The 19465-nt window shown below is 45.9% G+C and overlaps 2 protein-coding genes across 4 annotated transcripts in view; one reads left to right on the top strand and one right to left on the bottom strand.

Annotated features, from left to right (window-relative positions):
* Positions 1 to 5422, top strand: part of BORCS5 (BLOC-1 related complex subunit 5) — a 59980-nt gene extending 54558 nt beyond the window's left edge. For 2 of the 3 annotated variants that reach the window (XM_088164839.1, XM_014880651.2), the window contains one exon: positions 1751 to 5422. In XM_088164839.1, the coding sequence (XP_088020965.1) occupies positions 1751 to 2244 (494 nt within the window). In that variant the 3' untranslated portion in view covers positions 2245 to 5422. Of the gene's footprint in view, positions 1 to 727; positions 918 to 1750 lie in introns of all 3 variants that reach the window. The other variant, XM_088164838.1, reaches the window with a different exon arrangement.
* A 2201-nt stretch (positions 5423 to 7623) lies between these two features.
* The window catches only part of DUSP16 (dual specificity phosphatase 16), a 28142-nt gene continuing 16300 nt past the window's right edge, over positions 7624 to 19465 (bottom strand). The window contains exons 4-6 of the mRNA XM_014880638.2: positions 15794 to 15953; positions 14980 to 15103; positions 7624 to 11371 (exon numbers count right to left, since the gene is read on the bottom strand). Coding sequence (XP_014736124.2) covers positions 10213 to 11371; positions 14980 to 15103; positions 15794 to 15953 — 1443 coding nt within the window. The 3' untranslated portion in view covers positions 7624 to 10212. The remainder of the gene's footprint in view (positions 11372 to 14979; positions 15104 to 15793; positions 15954 to 19465) is intronic.

Here is a 19465-nt window from a genome sequence, read left to right as displayed (position 1 = left end):
AAGGAAGAATTCAGCCTGAGAGCAGTAGAAAGTGCAGGTGAAATAAAAGGTCATTTGGTACTGTATGCAGCTCTGATGGAGGTGATGAGAGGCAAAATGCCCCCTAATCCTGTGACAGTTCAGCAGAAACTTGTGTGCTTGTTTTCAGTGCTGTTTGTAACTTAGGTTTCTCAATAAAATTTTTTTTTGCTGGATAATTTTTGACTTGACCTCTTCCCCAGGACTTGAAAGGGACATTTGTCAGCACATACAGCTCCAGCAGTTTATCCCCAGTGTCAAATCCTGTTGCCACCAGTGGGGTGGCAGAGTTCTCTCTGCTGGGCCCTCCCTCCTCAGCAGGGCCTTCCAGTGTGGCACCATTTCCACCCAGTTCTCCCTTGCTGCAGGCTTTCCCCTGCAGACCCACAGCACTGGACACGGGGTCAGGACTGCACCTGTAAGTCAGGTCAGGTCGGCACCTTCTGTTTTCTTGGCAATGTGTGTTGTCCCTGGTGACAGCTATGGTCACGGTCCTCAGATGGTCTGACTCTGTCCCACAGTTCAGGAGAGGGATGTTGTTTGAACTTGTGCTTCTTGGTAGACCAGGAGTTCTCAGCATCGATTCCCTGAGGCTGAGCAGGGGCCTCCATCCTTTAGGAGCAATTAGATGGGAAAGGTTTGGGAAAACAGTGGTAAGAGGTGGCAGTAGGCTAAAATTACTCAGTGTATGCTCTCTTCTGCCCTTCAGTCCCAGCCACCGTGGGCTTGTGCTGAGTCCCAAGCCAGGGGACTGCTTTCCACAGACATCCCAGTTGGACAAGCCAGTGCACTGGAGTCACTGGGGTTGTTAAGTACAGCTGCAGTGAGCCAAAGCAATTTCGAGTGTGCACTTGAGCGTTTGGAGCAACCCTGTTGTTACCGAGCTCTTGGAACATGTGGTACGTATCTCAGGATATGTAAAACAGCTTAAACCATCTGACTGGGCTTGTGTGTGAGGTACTGGCTGAATCCTGCCTGGAGATTGCAGGTCTGGCTGAACAGAAAAACTGTGAATTATAAAGGCTGCCTTCATCACTCAATGGCAGGAACAGCACTGCAGTTCCTGCCATTGTCATCATGCTTGAGCCGTGTTCGGGTACGGACTGTGTTTAATTGCATGGCTAATTTACTTAATGTCTCTCCTGGGGTCACTTATAACACTCTTATTTTTGGGTTTCAGGGAAATTAGGGACACTAGCAATCCATTGTGGTTCTCTCAAGGTGGGAGTTTTCCAGATGATGATGGTAATAACAGCTGTGGCTTAGTTGCAGAGTAACTTGGCTAAACTGAGAAAAATTAGCACTGGCAACTGTGGTAGAACTTAATGCTTGCAAATGAATGATCTCCAGTGAAAATATAGTTCAGGTATAGGCCGAGGCCACGGGTTTCCTGGGTTTGAATAACTTGGAGGATGTGTGTGTTGCTTTATTGTGAAATCCCTGGCAGTCCTGTTGGCTTTCAGTCCTGCAAATGAAGAATTTTCTGATTGGATATTTAGGTGTTTGGATGGAGAATGGAGGTCATCATATATCCTCCCTGGTATACAACTATGAAATCATCCCATTTCATGACAAACTGGTTATGTACCTTCCAAGGAGCTCCTCTGTACCTGTCTGTTACCTCCTGTTAAGTGGAGCATCCAAGGTGTTGCTTTTGGGAGGGACAGTGTGTGAAAGGTCTGCTGCAACAGTTGGCCTAATGAGCCTTGCTCTGCTTGTTGTTTCTACACAGATGGACCTCTCTGTGGAAACTCTTTACAGCCTCATGCAGGAGCGCCAGAAGAAGTACGCCAAGTATGCAGAGCAGATCCAGAAGGTCAACGAGATGTCTGCCATCCTGCGCCGGATCCAGATGGGCATCGACCAGACGGTGCCGCTGATGGAGCGGCTGAACAGCCTCCTGCCAGAGGGGGAGCGCCTGGAGCCCTTCTCCATGAAACCCGACCGGGAGCTGAGGTCGTAGCGCTCCGGCAGCTCCCCCTCCTCACCTTGCACGCTTCCAGCAGGCTGCACTGGCAGGTGTTTGGAGCGGGCAGCGCTGCTGCCGGCCTCTCTGCCAGGGCACCGCAGGGACAGCGGCGTCAGCTGCCGGAGCCGCACAGCCAGGAGTTCAGGAGCTCCCCGGAGGAGATGATTTACTGTTCTCTCATCTCCCTCCTCTTGCCCTCCTGTCTCCTTTGCCACTACACCCCTGTGCAGACACGTTTGTTTCATTGCTGTGACTAGCTGGGGTTTACAGAGGAGGAATTTCCTTTCATCTGATTTATTTTATTTTTTTTAACTAAAAAAATTCAAAGGGATATCAGGTGTGACGAACCCTCTAACATGTTTTTTGTGCAGCTGGGGTTTAGACATTTAGACGGCTGGAAGGTATTTCTGAGACCGCCTGGCCTTGGAAATATGTGTTTTATAGATAAAAGTGTGGGAGCCAGGAACTGGCTTATTAAAATCTGACCATTATCATAATTAACATGGTTTGCACGGCAGGGTTTTGGCATGTCCTTGAGGCTCCTGTTTTTATGGGCTCACTAATTTATGAGGCTGTAAAGGAGTAACTGTTCTAGATATGTATGTCTGTTAATGTAAAGCAAACTTTAGTGTTCCTCTCCCCCTTGCCCTGGCAATGTCCCCATGCCCCAGCTAGTGGCATTTCGTGTCCCTCTGACAGGCAACCTGCTCGCTTTGTGTCCCAAAGTTGAACACAAGGTGTCTTTTTTTATTAGGACATTCGAGTTACCTTGGTGCTGTTTTTTTTTTAACCAGTGCAGCTGCTTCATCAAGTGTATGAGGGTGGAGAGGAGAGACACAAGAAGTTTTTTGGCTCTTTGTGTTGGTTTAGCTGCCCTTGTGCCAGGACCTGGTGGTGGCACACTGCTGAACGACTGAAACCACAGGGCCCTTCTCAGCCACCTGCTCCAAAGGCAACAGGATGTTCTTGCCTCCTCCCAGGCAAGCCAAAGCTGAAGAGCCAATGAGCCCCAAGGGTTGTTGTGTGTCAGGAGTGCAGTTCCAGCAGTGAGGACAGTCAGGGACAAGCCAGCTTCCAGTACAGCACAAGGTAGGGTCGCTTGCCAAAGGCAACTTGCTTCAATGTGTCATAATACTTAAGAGCATTTATTAAGCGAAAGGTTGTCTGAGCATTTGGAAGTAATAGTGCAGTAGGTTTTTGATTGTAATAGTAATTGTCTGGTGGCAAAAAGCAACAGGCTGTTCTCTTGTTGCATTCCCAAAGGCCACGTAGCATCAATTTGCGTCATGCAGACTGCAGCCAACTTAGATGTGCATCTGAACCATGGTGGTGGATGGATCCCAGGGCCTGCTGAACACTATCTAGAAGCAGAGTCCTGTAGGAATGAAGCCCCCTGGAGTGATGCCCTGGGAAGTGGGACTTCCCAGGAACTGTGACTGTTTCAGGGAGGGCTGGGTTTTTAGCAAAGGCAGTAGGTCTCCTTGCCTGCTCCTCCCACCCCGGAGGTTTTACACAGTTACACATACATACACATATGCTGTGTGTTGCCCAGGATAAAACATCAGAATTACATCCTTCCTGCCATGTTTTGTGCTTGAATTGTTAAAAGCTTACATGAGACTTAACACAGGAAAAACTGCTTGTTGTGGCCATGCCCTTGTGGGTCCTTGTTGTCCATCATGGAATTTTTCTCTGCCTCCCACCATCAGACACACAAGAATATTGAGCTGTTTTAAATAGTGGCTGCAGCCATTTTTGTCCTCTTTGTCCAGATGATGCTGTCTGGATGTTTAAAATACGTGACATCCAGCTCTCTGCCAGATGGGATTGTGAATGTCCCACACCCTGGTGTGCTGGAAGCCTGTGCCAATGGGAAGATACTGGATCTCAAGGCAGATGCTCTCTCCTGTAAGACACTTCTCTGAGGCTTGTAGACATTTGGCCTCAAGCCATTAAGTATCAGATCAAAGCATTTCTCCCTGCAGTGCTAATGAGGGCAAAGGAATAGTATTCCCAACTGAAGGCTGCAGGAGACAGCGCTGCAAATCAGTTCCTTCCTCATTTGCCAGAAAACACCAAGGCATTGGGCTGAGAATGGGAGAAAACCTTTGTTCCTAGGAAAACTGGTCTTTAGACTTGTGACTGTGCTGCTAGGCCTCACAGACAGAGCTTCTTGAACAGCAAGGGCAGGTTGTGGAAAGTGTAATAACTGAACTAGAAAGAAATTAGGGCTGAAATGTGAAGGCCAACCTTTTCCAATGCTCACATCATCACCTTCGTTCCACAGGTGATAGTCTCTCATATGGGTGCTGTAAGGAGCATGCACCCTTCTAACTGCCCTTGAACGATGGTTTACAGTTTTATTTAAAACATTGTCACTGCCTTCAGGAACTGTAAGTCTTTGGCCCTCTTGCTGAGGGGGAGACGTGTTCTGCCACATCATCTCAAGCTGCTGTTTGCTGCTTGGCTGCTCCTTGTTGGCTTTGCTCCACATGCTGCTTTCAGCTTCAGCTCAGATGCAGGTGATGCTCAGGGTGAGGCTGATGCTTCCCTCCCAAGCTGTTTAGCAGGAGCTTGGAGATGTGACTGGAATCACCTTTCTGCTTATGAATTTCCTCTTCCAAGCCAAAGACTCGTGGAGGAGGCCTCAGGTATCTTTTGCGAATGTACCAGCTGTTGCTTGTACCACAAATTTAGTGCTATGAACAAGGACTAATCTGGTGTGCTCCCCTGATACCAGACACTGCTTCCCTTTTCTGCTTTCTGGGGTGGTGTGTGGTCTGGGGTACAGGCTAAGTTTCTTGATACGTGATTTTTGGGAAAGGCTGGGGAGCAGGACAAGTCATTGGGGCTGTGGTTCCTCTTTGGCCTGAGCTGCTCTGGCTCTTCCCCTGACTCTGCTGATGCAACTCCCGCGTTGTGCTGCCACTGGTGCTCCTTGTGTCTCAGGCTGGTCACTGCGCTGCCCATGCAGAGCAGGTTTGCTTTGTTGTTTCCGTTGTTTTTGTCACTGAATGCATTGAAAGGGTGCTAAAGTGCCAACCTACCTGCAGGGCAATTCCTGTGAAGATCTGCTGAAGGGGAGAGAAAAGAGTTTTTGTTGTTTTTTTAAATTTATGTATTTTAAATTAAATATATTTAAATATACTTAAATATTTAAAGTGTGTTTTCCCCTCCTCCAAGCTTTTACACAGAGTAGAAATACAGGTTTTCACAGGCCTATTGGTTGCATGGGTCAGCCCCTCTCTCAGACCATGTGCCAGTAGTTTTCCGAGGTACTGCTGTAAATCTGTCCCTTCCCAAGCTGCCAGAGGGTATTTTGATTGCCAGCCTTGTGGCTGAGCACTCCGTGGTTTATGGGTGGTTACCCTGTTCAGCTTCTTACATGCTCCATGTTTCACAGCTCCAGCATTAAAACCTTTGGTGTGGCTCTTTTCCAAGTGTGTTGTTTCTCCAATTGCCGTAATGCTCATTCTTCATTCCCACTTCCCACCGGTGTCTGGGCAGTGCAGGCATATCTCAGCTTTACTTTGCACCCACTCTGTGCCATGGAGGTGGCTGATTTCAGCTGCCCTGGGGCTGCCTCCGCCCTGGGATTGAGAGGAAACATGTCCCCAGAATGAAAATAAATGCTGTTTTCCCCCCCCCAGTGCTGTCCCAGTTCTGGTTGGCACTGATGTCCAGTTTGAATACAAGATGTGAGCCACGATGCTTGGGACTTGGCATTGGGAAAGTGGAATGGTGATGAGCTCTCACCTGCACAGGTGATACTGAATGAAGAGGCAAATTTACATAGTTTCTTTTTGTTTAGCTGCTGTTTTGTTTTTTTGTTTTTTCTAATGGCCTGATGCCCCAGCCTCATCGTTGCCTGTAGTGTCATACTTTGGCTTTGTACAGCAGTGGAGCATGCTGAGGGTCCCTGGAAGCAGCAACTGAAATCCACTCCTCAAAGTGAGCAATCCTTTGCAGCAGGAAAACGCTCCAGAAGCGTTTGGCAGCATTTTACATGCCAGGAAAGCAGCCCCTTCCCAGAGGGCTGGGTGTTGCAGAAGGCAAGAAATAGCTCCCTTTTCTATTTATGGTGACTCTTATTTATTAATATTCTTGGAAGTGCAGAATCAGCTGAAGGCTTTACTGCAGAAACACTTCAGTTTGCCTCAGAGCAACCATTTGGACCTGAGGGCCAAGAAGTTCTTTGCAGGCAGGGTTCAAAGGGAAAGTGCTGTTGCCAGGCAAAGCTGATGTATTAAGAATACTCTTCTCCTTGAATTCTCAGTTGTGGATTTGTGAGTATATTTAATTGTGGTACTGTGTGTGTTACACTGTCTAAAAGTTCTAGAATAACTAGTTTTATCACAGATTAATAACAAATACAGACTAGCTAGGTGTATGGCTGGCTAATTAAGATGTCTGGCCAGGTAAGTTTGGTTGAATTGCAGTTATTTTTTGTATTTAAAAAGTAAGTCTTATTAGGACCTTAGTGCTGTCCCACTTGTTCCAGGCTTTTCATGCCCCCACTTTGTCGTAGAAGTCAGTTCATAACTTGTGCTGTGAGTCACAGCATATCGAGCACCTAGCTGATGAAGACAGTTAATAAAGACAGTAGTTCACCTAATTACCACATTTCTACTCTCTTAAACCTCCCCAGTCCCCTCAAAAGCGGGGCTACCTGATCCCTGCTAGTGGGAGGTTTGCTCTGTTTTCAGTTCACTTCATTCTAGGAATGTCACCGTGATGGTTACATCAGAAGCCCAGTGACCTCAGGGACCTCTTCCCAGTAATGTCAGGCAGTGAAATGAAAATGAAGTGTTGATGATAGGCATGAGGCAGATTGCAGTTGCTCTTGGGTTGTAGAAAGTAAGCACAGAAACTCACACAGGTTATTACTTGTGCTCTGACTGATGGTTCGGTTTCTTTTAGAGAGGCTGAAGATTTTGCATTTCCCTTTCTGAGTCTCTGCTTTGAAATCCTCAAAAGAAAAGGCTTCTATTACTGCACCTGAGTTTGAAGATGCTGTTACATAAACTCGCAGCTTTCCCCTCCAAGGATACAACTGTGGCAGCCCTCTTTAATTCTAATCTGTGCTATATTTGGGTGAGCCATTCTCTGAAGCAGCAGTGGAGGGTCTGCTCCAATCTCAATGAGCAGAACTTGCTCTGAATGCTTCAAGATTGACAGCATCAGTCAAAACAAGTATTTAAACAAGTAATTAATTACATTATTCATCAAATAAGTAGTATGGGAGGGAGGCAAGAAAAAAGCATGGGATTCGTTCTGGGTAACTTCAATAATTTGGAATACTTGCTTCACCAAGACCAGCCCTGCTGCCCGAGGAACAGGTTACTCAACCTGGACTAGACAGTGGAAGGTGTTAATGCAGACAAGTGCCACTGCTGCTCATCAGTGGTGCAGAAGAAGGGGGATAATCAGGTACAGGTATGAGGCCTAAACGGTTACTGGTGCTGTAAAATCACCACTGCTTGTGGGAAGGGTCTAAAGTTTCTGGGGCCCTGTCATTCATGAACACACCTGCAGGCAAGGGCGTGCTCCATAAAGAACAAGGGCCCTGCTCTCCTGGCTGCTGGGGGGAGCAGGTCCTGCTGCAGGTAAAACACTCCACAACTCCTTCCTCAGCCTTCTGTATAAACAGGTACCATTTCTGATTTTATTTCATCATAACATACAAGTAATGCTCATGACACAACAAGATGAGAAACTCACATCTATGAACCATTTCACCAGCTTGCCATACACCAAACATGCCAAGTATGCCACACACCAAATGCCACACGTAATATTCATATTGAACATGTACACATTTTTCCCTCTCACATCCTCCACTTTGCTTTCCAGACTTCTGCAAACCATTTCCAGTATTGTTCAAGGACAGGACTCTAGTTCAGGTATGAGCCAGGGCACCACCCTGTGCAGGACATGAGGTTAAGGCTTCCTCCTATGGGAACCTGTCCCCAATAAGTACTGAGCCTACACCTTGGATTCATCCGGAACACACTGGGAATCACGAGGAGCCACAGGACCAGATTTCAGTTCCTCAGAAGGCAATCAACCAAACCAACCCCAAACATACAAAGAAGGGGAGAACACAGATGTCTGAAGGAGCACAAAAGAGGAAGAATCTGTTTCTGCCTCAAGGGACTGATACGTGTTAACTCCCCTTAACTGGTTTAAATCAAAGCCACAGGCTTTTCCTGAAATGTGGCAGAGAGGAGCCCTGTTCAGCTGTTTACACAGGCAAATACACACGCAGCTGAAAATAGTTGTGATGTAATCACTTCCACTGGAGATGTAAACACAGACAAGTGGCAGCACGTTCAATGAACAGCCAGCACCTGACAGTGTCCAGGGTGATGTCAACCTCTCCCTTGCCCAGGCCCTTTGTCCAGCCTCTTGCACATGCAGCTCAAAGAGCCTCTGGGCTCAGTGACTCCTGGTGCCTCCTCTTTCTGTGCCTTTTGCACTTTTTAGGATCAAGTTAATCAATGCTGTAGCTTTCAGTGCTATTTTCAACGGTCCATTGTAGGAAATTAGTCACATCCTAGCCACAAAACAAAACAATGACAAAAATCTTCTGCACTTTTCAATATAGTAAAACCTGAGATTTGAGTCACAAACTAGCTAAACTTACAGTAAAAAAACCCCAAACATAACCCAAGCTGCTGACTTGAATTAGGGCTTCAGTTTGCTGCTGACTAATTTTTTTTTAAAGCTGTTGGCCGGGGTTAATTGTTTGCTACTACAATTTTCAGCTGCCTGCACTGAAATGGGACAAAACAGTATAGTTCCCCCTCAACGCATGTGCTCTGAGGGGTGCTGGGGAAGGCCCTGGGGGCAGGAAGGATGCAGCTTTACACAGTGGCTCTGGTACCACCCCTTGCTGACCATAAACCTCTAATGGCACACATAGCCCAAGGTGAGCAGCAGCCAAGTTGGGAGGGGAAGCAGCTGGGTCGCTGCCAAAAACAGGGAGAAGGGCTGTGCCTCATCTCCTGTGAAACCAGGGCTGTGGCACCTCCTCGAGCTGGAGGTGTCTGCCCTGGGGTGCTGAGGGTGAGGACCTGGTACAGCCTTGAGTGTCTGCAGTTCCACCCTGGAACTGCTCAGTTAAGGACAAAAGCCTACCCCAGCTCATTTTGACCTTAAAAAAACTCCCAAACATTTGAATTGTTTTTCAGCAATTGAATTGTTAATGGCAAGAAAAGCGTGTTGTGGCCGCTTGTCACTTCTCTTGCATGTAACTCTATCAACCTATCAACCACTTTTTTGTAGTTTAGAAACCAAAGCAGCTATCCCTCTCCCAGAAGCCAGCTTAGTATCAAAAATACAAATACTGTATCAAAAACTAGGGGAAACAGTCCTAAGTATGGTTCATTCATCTTCTTTTAAGAATTGCTGCTGAGCCAACTGAAACACTTGTGCGTAGACAGCTTTAAAAAAAAAAAAATCAAACGTGGCCAGTCAGTACTTGTTCACATTGCTTATGAACTGACTACCAGCATGTGGCAGCCATAAAGCCCTAGTTTATTTTGTGTATTTTTGAGGTACTGGGTTTTTTGTTTTGTTTTTTCTTTTTTTTTTTTCTCGGAAGCAGCTCTCTAGCGAATCACCTAAAGCCTATCCATTAGAACAATAGTTACACCAGTATTTACATTTGTCTGAACGGTGTGTTCAGACCAGCCTTGCTGTAACCGGTCCCTATGGCCTTTGGAATCGCTCCCAGTCTCCTTTTCTTACAGAAAAAAGGTTTCCCTCCAGAGGTTGGCTCAGTGTCAGGGCTAAGGTGCACTGGTGAAGACGTGGGTTATGGGGAGGGGAGAGCAAAACTAGTTCTGACAGGTAGGAGCGTGGTTCAGCGGAACCACAGAAAGGGTTTGACACCGAGAGAGCTCCCTTGTTAAAAGCCACTGAAAGGATGTGCAATCCCTTGCATAGAGTTGGTTCTTCTGACCGGGAAAGGTCTGTGAAATGTTCTGCCCTTCTCCCGGGGAGGAGAGTGGAAAGCCGAGCAGCACACTTGGTCTCCTCGGGCAGAGGCGGTGGTCACTTCCCTGCAGTACCAACCTTTCCCTGGCTCACAGCAAAGCCTCCGTTTCTTCCCTCCCCCACCTTTTTACCCAAAGTTTCAGATTTACCGGCACCTCTCACACGCTGGGGGAGCGGCCTGTAAGGGGAAGCAGCTCTGCCACAGTCACACGAGCCTCCGCCCCTCAGGACACTTCAATGATTTCCATGCTGCCTGAAAAACTTGACTGGCTGCCCACTTTGCCCAGTTCCTCTCTGGATCTGTTGTCCGACAGGATGCTCTCCCCGAACTCCATCTGGCAGCTCCTGCGCTTGAACTGCTTCTCGAAGGAGCTCTCCTCGTGCCAGCTGCGCCGCGAGTCGCCGCGGTCGGCCTGGCGGGCCCGGCGGCGCACGGCGCTGGGCTGCTCGCAGCCCGAGGGCAGCTGGCTGCAGCTGTAGGCGGGGAAGGCCGCGCCGCCCCCGAACACCGCCGAGGCCGAGTAGAAATGCGAGGACTCGGCGGCGAAATACCAGCTGTTGGTGAGGGATGACGGCTGCGGGGCCAAGATGTCCGAGTGCCAGCCCTTGAGGCCCAGCCCCGCGGCGGACTTGGCCAGGTGCTGCTGGCTGGTGGAGAGCCCGAACACGAAGCCCGTTCTGCAGGTGTCCTCCACGCTGCCGCTGCGGTGCAGGGGGTACAGGAGGGGCCGAGGCGCGGCCGCGCTGCCGCCGGCCCGGCCCGCGGGTGGCCGTGAGGCCGGGCTGTCCAGCGGCCACGGGCCCGGGGCTTCCTGCGGCCGGGCCGCCTCCTCCTTGTCGGGGCTGCTCTCCGGGCTCTGCTCCGACACCTCCTGCACGGGGGAGAACTGGCACAGCTTGCTGCTGCCCTCCAGGGTGGCCGCGTGTTTGTAGTACTCCAGCGTTTCCTCGGAGGAGGCGAAGCCTTGCACCGATGCGGTCACGCAGCTGCTGCTCGCCGAGTAGGACACGGATTTGATATCCAAGGAAAAGGAGCGCTTCAGCCGGTTGCTGTCTTCCACCTTGTCCTGCAGGGAGACGTGCAGCCCGTTGATGCCCTGCAGCAGCGGGCCGTCCTCCAGCGGGGCCGGGTGCCCGCCGTCCGTGGCCTTGGGCTCCCGCAGCTCGGAGGCGGCGCAGAGGCAGAGCTGGCTGCCGGAGAGGCTGCTCGGGCCCCCCTCCAGCGCCGGCACCTGCTCGCTGCTCTTCTCCAGGTGCAGCAGCTTCAGCTTGCTGATGTGGCCGGGCTGAGCACTCTGGTTCTTGATCTTCTTCTCGAAGTCCAAAAGCTGGCCCAGGAAGTTGAAGTTGGGAGAAATGGTTGGTCGCTTTTCTTTCACAAATCTGGTAAGAGAGGATAAACAAACCAAGAATTATTTCAAGAGCCTGCTGCTCAGGTGTAAGATAACCCTGAACTGAGTGTTCTTCATGATGTTCACAAGTGAGTCAAGTGAGTAATTTTCCTTATTTACTTAATCGCTGGGATCTTTGCTACCTTGGTTTCTGACCAGAGTAAAGAACTGGAGTTTTGCACACACAGCACTTAAGCTTTAGTCAAGAGACCACTTCCCATGTGCTACAGAGAGAAAACACCTTCCCCATTGACACAATTCCAGTGACATCACATGTTCCTGTCACCTCTCTCATGTCACTACTGCCTACCCTGTTTGTCATTGTCAGGCAAGACAGAGAGGCCCTGTACATTCTGACCTTGTCCAGCAAGTGCCAGTGATTTCTACTCCACGCTGTTATTGCCCACTTGATGGGATGCCAAAACTAGAAAGGTGCAAATACAGCATTAAACAAAAACCCTCTCTCAAGCCCTGCAGGTGTTCAGTAGTACAGGGAAACAAAATTGCCAAATCATTGGAAGAGCTCACCTATTTCAGAGTGCTGTAGGAAGCAGCCTGGCTGGCACAGGTGTGCCAATCCACTCAGGCACTGCAAGTGCAATGGTAGTGAAAATGTTTTGCTGAACCAGGATGCTAAACGTGCAAAAGACTTGTATCACGTGATTTCTGTTATTTATTTCAAAGTTAAATATAAATACATATTTCCTACCTTTCTGATTTACAATACAGATAAATAAGTACTTCGCTTTTAACAGGCTGCAAAACAGAGTTGCCCAAATCCCTCCTCCTCCAGTTTTGGTTTTGGGGTTTTTTTTAAGAAACATTCCTGGAACTATGATTAACCAGATGACAAGAGAATTAACAAGGGAAGAAAAGCTAAATCTAGTACAAACACACATATAATATGTCACTGGGAAAATTAAATACTATTACAAATAAAACCTGTCTGGGGAAGTGTACAGAAGATGAGTGTGCAGTCATTAAAAGCAGTGTGAGAAAAATGGAAAGGTGTACTTGTGTATGTGTGTACATGCTAGAACATGAAAAATGTCAAAACTTGCATTTTTTTATTACTATTTTTTAAAATTTACCAGAGAACAAACAATACTATGAGTAGTCAAGCTGACACTATGACCTGGAATATCAGATTGCATAGGCTGATAGTGGAAATTTCCACCAAGAAGTGTAACACTGGAGTGTAAATGGAGAAATCTAGTGAGTCTCCTCAGGAGAAATTCTGTAGTTTGTGCTCTTAGCATTTGATGTGAAGGTTTTTAGAATTTACTCCCAGGAATTCATAGTCTTTTGTTCATTTTTTTCCAGTCAAAGTTAGTTGTACTTGGGTTAGTTACATGAAGCAAGGTCCTTGCCTGTGTTCTGGTAGCCTCCCCAACACTCTGTTCTTTCCACTTTCTCCTCTCTCTCCAAAATATTGAGCACTCCCAAATTTAAAACTAGAATTTTTAAAAATGAAAAGAGTAGGGAAAGCATGCTGGATCCCCATTAAGTTTGAAAGCTTTGCAAGCTTTTTCATCTCAAAATATGCACTATTTTTTCCAATTGGAAAACATGTATAATGTTTAATTCTTATAAATTCTTATAAATAGTCCATTATACAAAAGATTTTAGAAGTTTATTTCTTCAAATTTGACTTCAAGTAATAGTATCACCTTTTTATTTTTGTAATAGTGTCAAACATTTTATCTAATGACTTCCACTAATTCAAAGAAAAGTATTTTTCGTTTAAGCTTGGCCAACAAGAGATCCCAAACCAATGAGTGAAGTGTTCTGCAGATGATTCTTCCTGAGCCATATCAAAGGAAATATGACAAAATATAATCTATATTTCACAGCAGTTGCTCACTGCTAAGAGAAAAGACTTAGTGGGATTAATCCTTCACACTCTGTTCATGCTTTTGCTTAAGATACAAACTAGAATTTAATGCAGAGATTTCATGGAGGAATTTAGAAGCTCCCTGAAGAAGTTCCTTGAAGTGTGTGTATTTTAGAATGATTTAGTTCTCTACAGCTCTGCCCTCAGCCACTACAGCCTGAGACCACGCAGGTTTTTTCACTGAGCTCACATCTTGCACTGCATCTATCCACATCCACTGTAATTCATGCCTGTTACCTGTACCTGAAAAACTGAGCTTTTAGCTTCTTAACCAAACCTGTTCCATGTTGAAATTCCTGCACAACACCAAACTACCAGCAGGCTCCAGTAAGGAAATGTGGGAAGTGTCCAAACATAGCAAGAGAGAGCTGTAGCTCAGGCACCTCTTACATGCAGTTCTTTCACTGCACACATGATATTCAACAGCTTAAAAGAAAAGTTTCAGTGGAAATCACGCTCCACATGGCAATATCCAGTGTTCATCTCTCTGTCCTCATCCCTGTTTTAGGGATGGTGGTAACAAACACACAGGTTATTCCTAAGGGGCTCCTCTTCCCCTGCTCCAGGGCAATTGCTCACATTGGTTCTGCACAACTTACAGTGATGCACCAGCTGTGCCAGGGAGCCCATCAAAAAGAAAATCATCATTTTCTGTACAACACAACAAAGGAGTTGGTTAAATTAAATACAGAAGTCATAGTAAATGGCAACCAAAACACCTGGCGGGTAGGAAAGTGTTCACAATCCAAGTAGAGGGAAAATGGGATCTGTAAAGGAGGAAAGAGAAGGGGGTCTCCACAAGTATTACCAAATGCCAAATGAAGTGGCACTTCAGAATACTTTTTCCCACAGTTTTTGGTTGACTTCAAGAGCAACAAAGAAGCTTTCTCAATTCCTAGGCATTTCACCTGCAGTTCCCTTTCACAGGCTGTTCTTTGTGAGCACTACCAGACACCAAACTGCAGGAGACAGATCTAGCCCAGCATTTGTCCTAAGTGTGGCTCTAAAACCCCTCAGTTCTTTCTTCAGCCCTGACCATTCTGCTGTCCCTGTGGCTCACAAGATGCTGTTACACCTGTGCTGTAGCTTTGTGTGTTTGTACACACAGCTGTGGTTCAGGAATGGTGCTCCTACCAAAACACCCCCAAACCATGCACTGCACCTCTACAGCAGGATGGAGAGGAGACTTGGAGGCACGAAAGGCAAAGATCATGGGCTGAGATAAGAACAATTCACTGGAAACAGTGATGAGATAAGAAAATGAAAGTAACAGTACCATAGGAATGACAGAGGGTATGAGACCCTGCCCCAGAAGGGAACCCTTCCCCTGCTCCCAGCAGTGACAGGAGGTGGCACAGAGTAACCTCCAGGTCCTGGCCATGCCTCTCCTGGCTACTGCAAAAATTAACCCCATCCTGGCCAGAAGCAGGGCAAGACACATACATTGAATAGGCAGTTTACATTCCATGTATTTGTCTGCTTGGATCAAAGACCATTCTGCAGTAGGCAATTAATATTAGTTGTGTTATATCTATTCAATACCATTAATTTGTTTCTGGAGGAAATCTATGCTTAAACCAAATGCAGCCAGTGAACTACCAGATAAAATGTCTGCTTCTACCCTTGGTCATAGAACCTTTCAACATCCACCCTGAAAACAAGGCAACAGGCTCAAGAGTTATTAGGAAGGGAAGATTTGTCCCTACCTGTAAGCTTCATCCAAGGACATATCCATTCTTTTCATGATGTATGCAATGGCAATTGTGGCAGAGCGAGATATCCCAGCTAAACAGTGCACCAACACATGGCCATTGGATGCTTTTGCTTTTTCTACATGGCAAAAGAAATTGGCAATTGTCAAACTCAGCAGCATCATACCAGGATGAAAAGTTTGCAAAGAAAGCAGTGTTATTGAAAATTATTCAAAGCTTCCAAGTGAACTGCTAATGGCAAATCTCAAAGAAGCTTGAAACAAAACTCACTTATTTTCCCTAGCACTGTGTAGTAGCATTGAGTATAGAAAAAGCATGACTACACACAGGAAACATCCTGCAGTCACAGCATAGCTCATTTTAATGTGCACATAAACAGCCCTATTTAGATGTCTGGGAAAGGTGATTGTTTCTCATTCCATATACCAGTAAAAAGCAAGCATTCACGATGGAACAATTTGGCCAGTTCAAATCTGGCTAGTTCACTTCTCAAAGGTAAAGACAGAAGGTGTATTTCTAATTTCTAATTAATTTCTAATCCACTCTCTGCAGACAAACATCAGTCGTCTACCAGGCTGCCTGAAAGCAGCTCGGAAGTGTCTTTATTCGGTAATGCTGGAACATGCAGTGGCAGAATCTCCCCACTTTTTGCTCCTGTGCTTATGAAGTGATGCTGATGATGTCCATAGATCCTGGTATTTTCACACCACCCAGAAAGCACTCAGGGCTTCTCCAGCCAAAACAGCATGGCAGACACACAGAGCAACCAAACACTGTTTGAGAGAGAGAATTAAAATTTTCTACTCACCTATAAAATCAACTGATTTATCCAACCAAGGTAAAATTTTCTCACAAAAGCTGTCATTCACAGGCACTCTGAGGAAATGGGATTCTGGAATAAAATCAGGCTTTGGACAAGTATTGCTGGCGTTCAGGACATAGCCAATGTCATTCTGCTGCATCAGCTCCTAGGAAAGAGAGGAAGATTAAGCTTAGAGAAGTCAAATGGTACCTTTGGCACATTACAAAACCAAAGACCAAACTGAAATTTGTGTTGGAATTGCTCTAGCTGTGTAAGGGACAGTCTTCTAGGAAAAAGACAACTCCTCAGCTTTGAATTATTTTAACAGCTTTTGATGAGACATCCAGTGTGTCCAAGTAACATATGGACTGCAAATCCCATAATAGCAAAGTTAACAAAGAACAGAAGTAATGGTAGAATACCTTCTGCTACTCTGAAGCATCTCTTCCAAGAGAATTAACTTTTTGCTACTTTGGTTTAAATTCTCAGCATGCAAGCTGACAACAAACTTCCCACATGCAGTTTGCTGACCTGAAAATGTGTTTTCCAGATCACATATCTAGGACTGAAACTGCCCCATCATAGATACTGGTGGGAAATAGGAAATGAAATGGATGCCTCATGCAGTCACCTCTCAAGTCCAGGAGCTGCTTCTTTCTAAGGGAATGTGCAAAACTCTCTCAAAACCACAAGGAAAGAGATGAAGATCTTGAACTAAACCATTTCCACACAGCATTGAGTGGCATTTTACAGGAGTCCTGCTCTGTGATGTACAATTTCAGTTTTCAGTCTCTAGGCCTCTTATCTCTCAGAGAAATGTCACAGGAACAAGCAAAGACACTCAGTGTACATTTAGGAGTCAACTGGGTTTTAAATAAGTCAGTTTTCATGACTGAAATAGAAGAGAGGCACCTGTTTTCTGCATCTCACCATATGCATGGTGTTTAGAGTTCTGGAAAGGAGTTTGTGATGCAGTGGGCACCTTAGTGCAAAAACATATGGAAGAAGTACTGGAAAAGTAGAGATGGCTCTACCACAAACCATCCAGTCTCCTCCAAGGAAGCATACTGACACAGAAAAGCAATTTAGCATGTTAGAGTAATGCTTATCAAACTGCCATGGTTCACAGAGGATCTGGCAGTAAGTGACATTGAATACTAGGCTTGGACACTACTTACACTGAACATAGACATTGGGGAGCTTTTGGCCAGATTTCTGTGGAAACTCTTATCTCAAAATAAACATAAAAAAAACCAAAAAAACCACCCTACCCCAAAAACTGGTTTTAATTATTTTGCTTTCATAGCAGATATATAATAAAATTTGTCAATCTATAGGAGCAGCAGCATGAAAGAACTCTCACACTGCTGACTTCAACTGCAGATCTACCAGTAGAAAAATAGTCACTAAGCCAAATGGTTGATTCTTCCCCAAACTCTTTCTGCAAGCATAGAGATCGTTTAGTGAGGAGAAACAGGGATGTGCTTATTTTGCAGAAGAGCCAGAACTCTATCTTGGTCAGACAGAGCAGTCTAGCTAATATGTGATGTTGAGCACAGGTACCCCACATGCATGGCACAGCATGTGTAGAAGGGATGAACACACACACAGGGATATCCTTGCATAAATGAAATGCTGAGTGAGAACCAAGAGCTGCAGGGGAGAAGGGAATCTACATTAGTCACTTGCAGAGGAAAGTGCACAAAGTCGAGCCAATAGTGGTTGTAAACAGGGAATTTGCATGAATTTCTGCTAGGGAGCTGATTTTTGTTGCCTGGAACAAAATGAGCTGCTCCTCCAACCTCTCATCCGAAGTCCTTCACATCAGCACATTCAGAGGCTGGAGGTGTGGGCACATTAAACCAATGGACATGCATTATGTCATGAACACACCCATCCAAGGGGAAAAGGAGATAGACAATTCCTTGCAAGGCAAATCATCAGAAATATTATTTGCAGCAATGGTTAAAATAAAAAAAGATAGGAAGAAAGGAAAAGGTAAGTTATCAGCCTTAGTGCTTCTTGCCTGGCTAATTTCCTGGGTCACACTCCCAGTATAGCTCAGCTTCCCATCGACAAATCCCAGTTTGCCCTTCTCCCTTCCCTCACATCCCCCTTGGAGCCGAAGCACCAAGCTCCCTCCAGCCCTGCATGCCTTCCACAGCTGCTGCTGCTGCACCTTCCTTGCCTGGATTTCACTATCACACACTGACATGCCTAAAAGCAGGGGCGCTCTAAGGGAATATTGGGAATTATCCAGAGGGGAGAGGTAGTGGGAATGGGATTCCTGGCACAGGGCACTAACTGGACTCCTGGTATCTTACGTGTGCCAGGGAGACCCCTGATCCCCAACATCCCCACCTCCCTGTCCTGGACCACAGAGCTTTTCCCTTCCAGGATCCCAAAGCTCTTCAGCAGCAAATCCTGGGAAACAATTACTGACTTTAGGTCACCGAGCTGAAATACTGAGCCCAAACCAGCTCACTCCCTGTTGTCACTGCTTGAAGGTGAGTGAGGAGCAACTGGAATATCCAGGACAAAAGCACATGCAGGGTCCTGAATTCCCAGGCATGAAGAGGGAGAGTGGTGAAGGTCTCACTAACAAGTGGACTGCCATTGTCAGGTTTGTTAAGAACATAGCTTACAAGGTGGGGGGGGGGGTGATGAATTGGGAAGAATAGAAAACCTTATTATTTCTTTTAAAACATAAATGTTGATGGGCTGCACAGTCCAACCATCACCACTGCACAGTTAGGCCAGGTTTTTGATGTGGGATTGAGTATTCAAATGGAACAAGAAGGCTGCAGACGCCAAGTCCAAAATCTACAAGCCAAGAAAACCACCCCAAAATATTAGTGCTTGTCTTTGAGACTGAGGCTAAAGAAAGAAGTTATGCTTCCTTCTGTTCTGAAAAATCAATCATTCCCACAGTGACATGCTCCAGTGTAATAACCATAACAGTGCCTTCATTGTGAGGCACCCAAGAGGAAAAAGTGAATTACGATGAGAGGAAGATCCAGAAATCCTAATACTAACAACTCCGTGAAAAGAAGGTAAATGCTCTTTTGTAAGCTTATTTACATTTTATGACTTGTTTAATCTGAAAATTAATAGCACCTTAAAATGTTATTTTGTTCCAGGAAATAAAATCCAAGTCTAGAAGAAAAGAATAGTTATGCAAGTGGGAAGGTAGAAAGTTTTACATTTTAAATGCTGGTGCAACCCATGAGGTGTAAGTAGGAAGCTCCTTCAGGCCCATAACCACACTACAGATTGCTTTCTGTCACACTGACTTTCAGAAAGGACACTACTTAGGCTAGAATGCAATTTTCCTCTCTTTTACAAAGAGCAAAGAAGATCTTCTGTCAAAGTAAATACTGTCTAGCAATGGCACCAATCTATCACAGGAAAATAACCACAATGTAGCACACTGAGACCCAAAACAAGCGGTCTTTTCTCTTAGAACTCTTAGGGGGTTTTTAGCATTTCAACACTGCAAAAAATATGAATGTTTTCAGAATTAAGCATTTAGAAAGAAATCTGCAAAAAATATTAAAATTCTCCTAAGACTTTCCCGAATGAATCATTAGTTTTGCTGAAGGACAAAACCCAAGCGTTTGTGGCTGCATATCTTTTCTAAATAAAGCCTTTCAGCAGAGGTATTAATGGTAAATAGCA

This window comes from Sturnus vulgaris, chromosome 5 (assembly GCF_052056855.1).
Source record: "Sturnus vulgaris isolate bStuVul1 chromosome 5, bStuVul1.hap1, whole genome shotgun sequence".
NCBI lineage: Eukaryota > Metazoa > Chordata > Aves > Passeriformes > Sturnidae > Sturnus > Sturnus vulgaris.
Note: the sequence above shows the minus strand (reverse complement) of the source record. Positions and strands in the feature narration are given on the sequence as shown.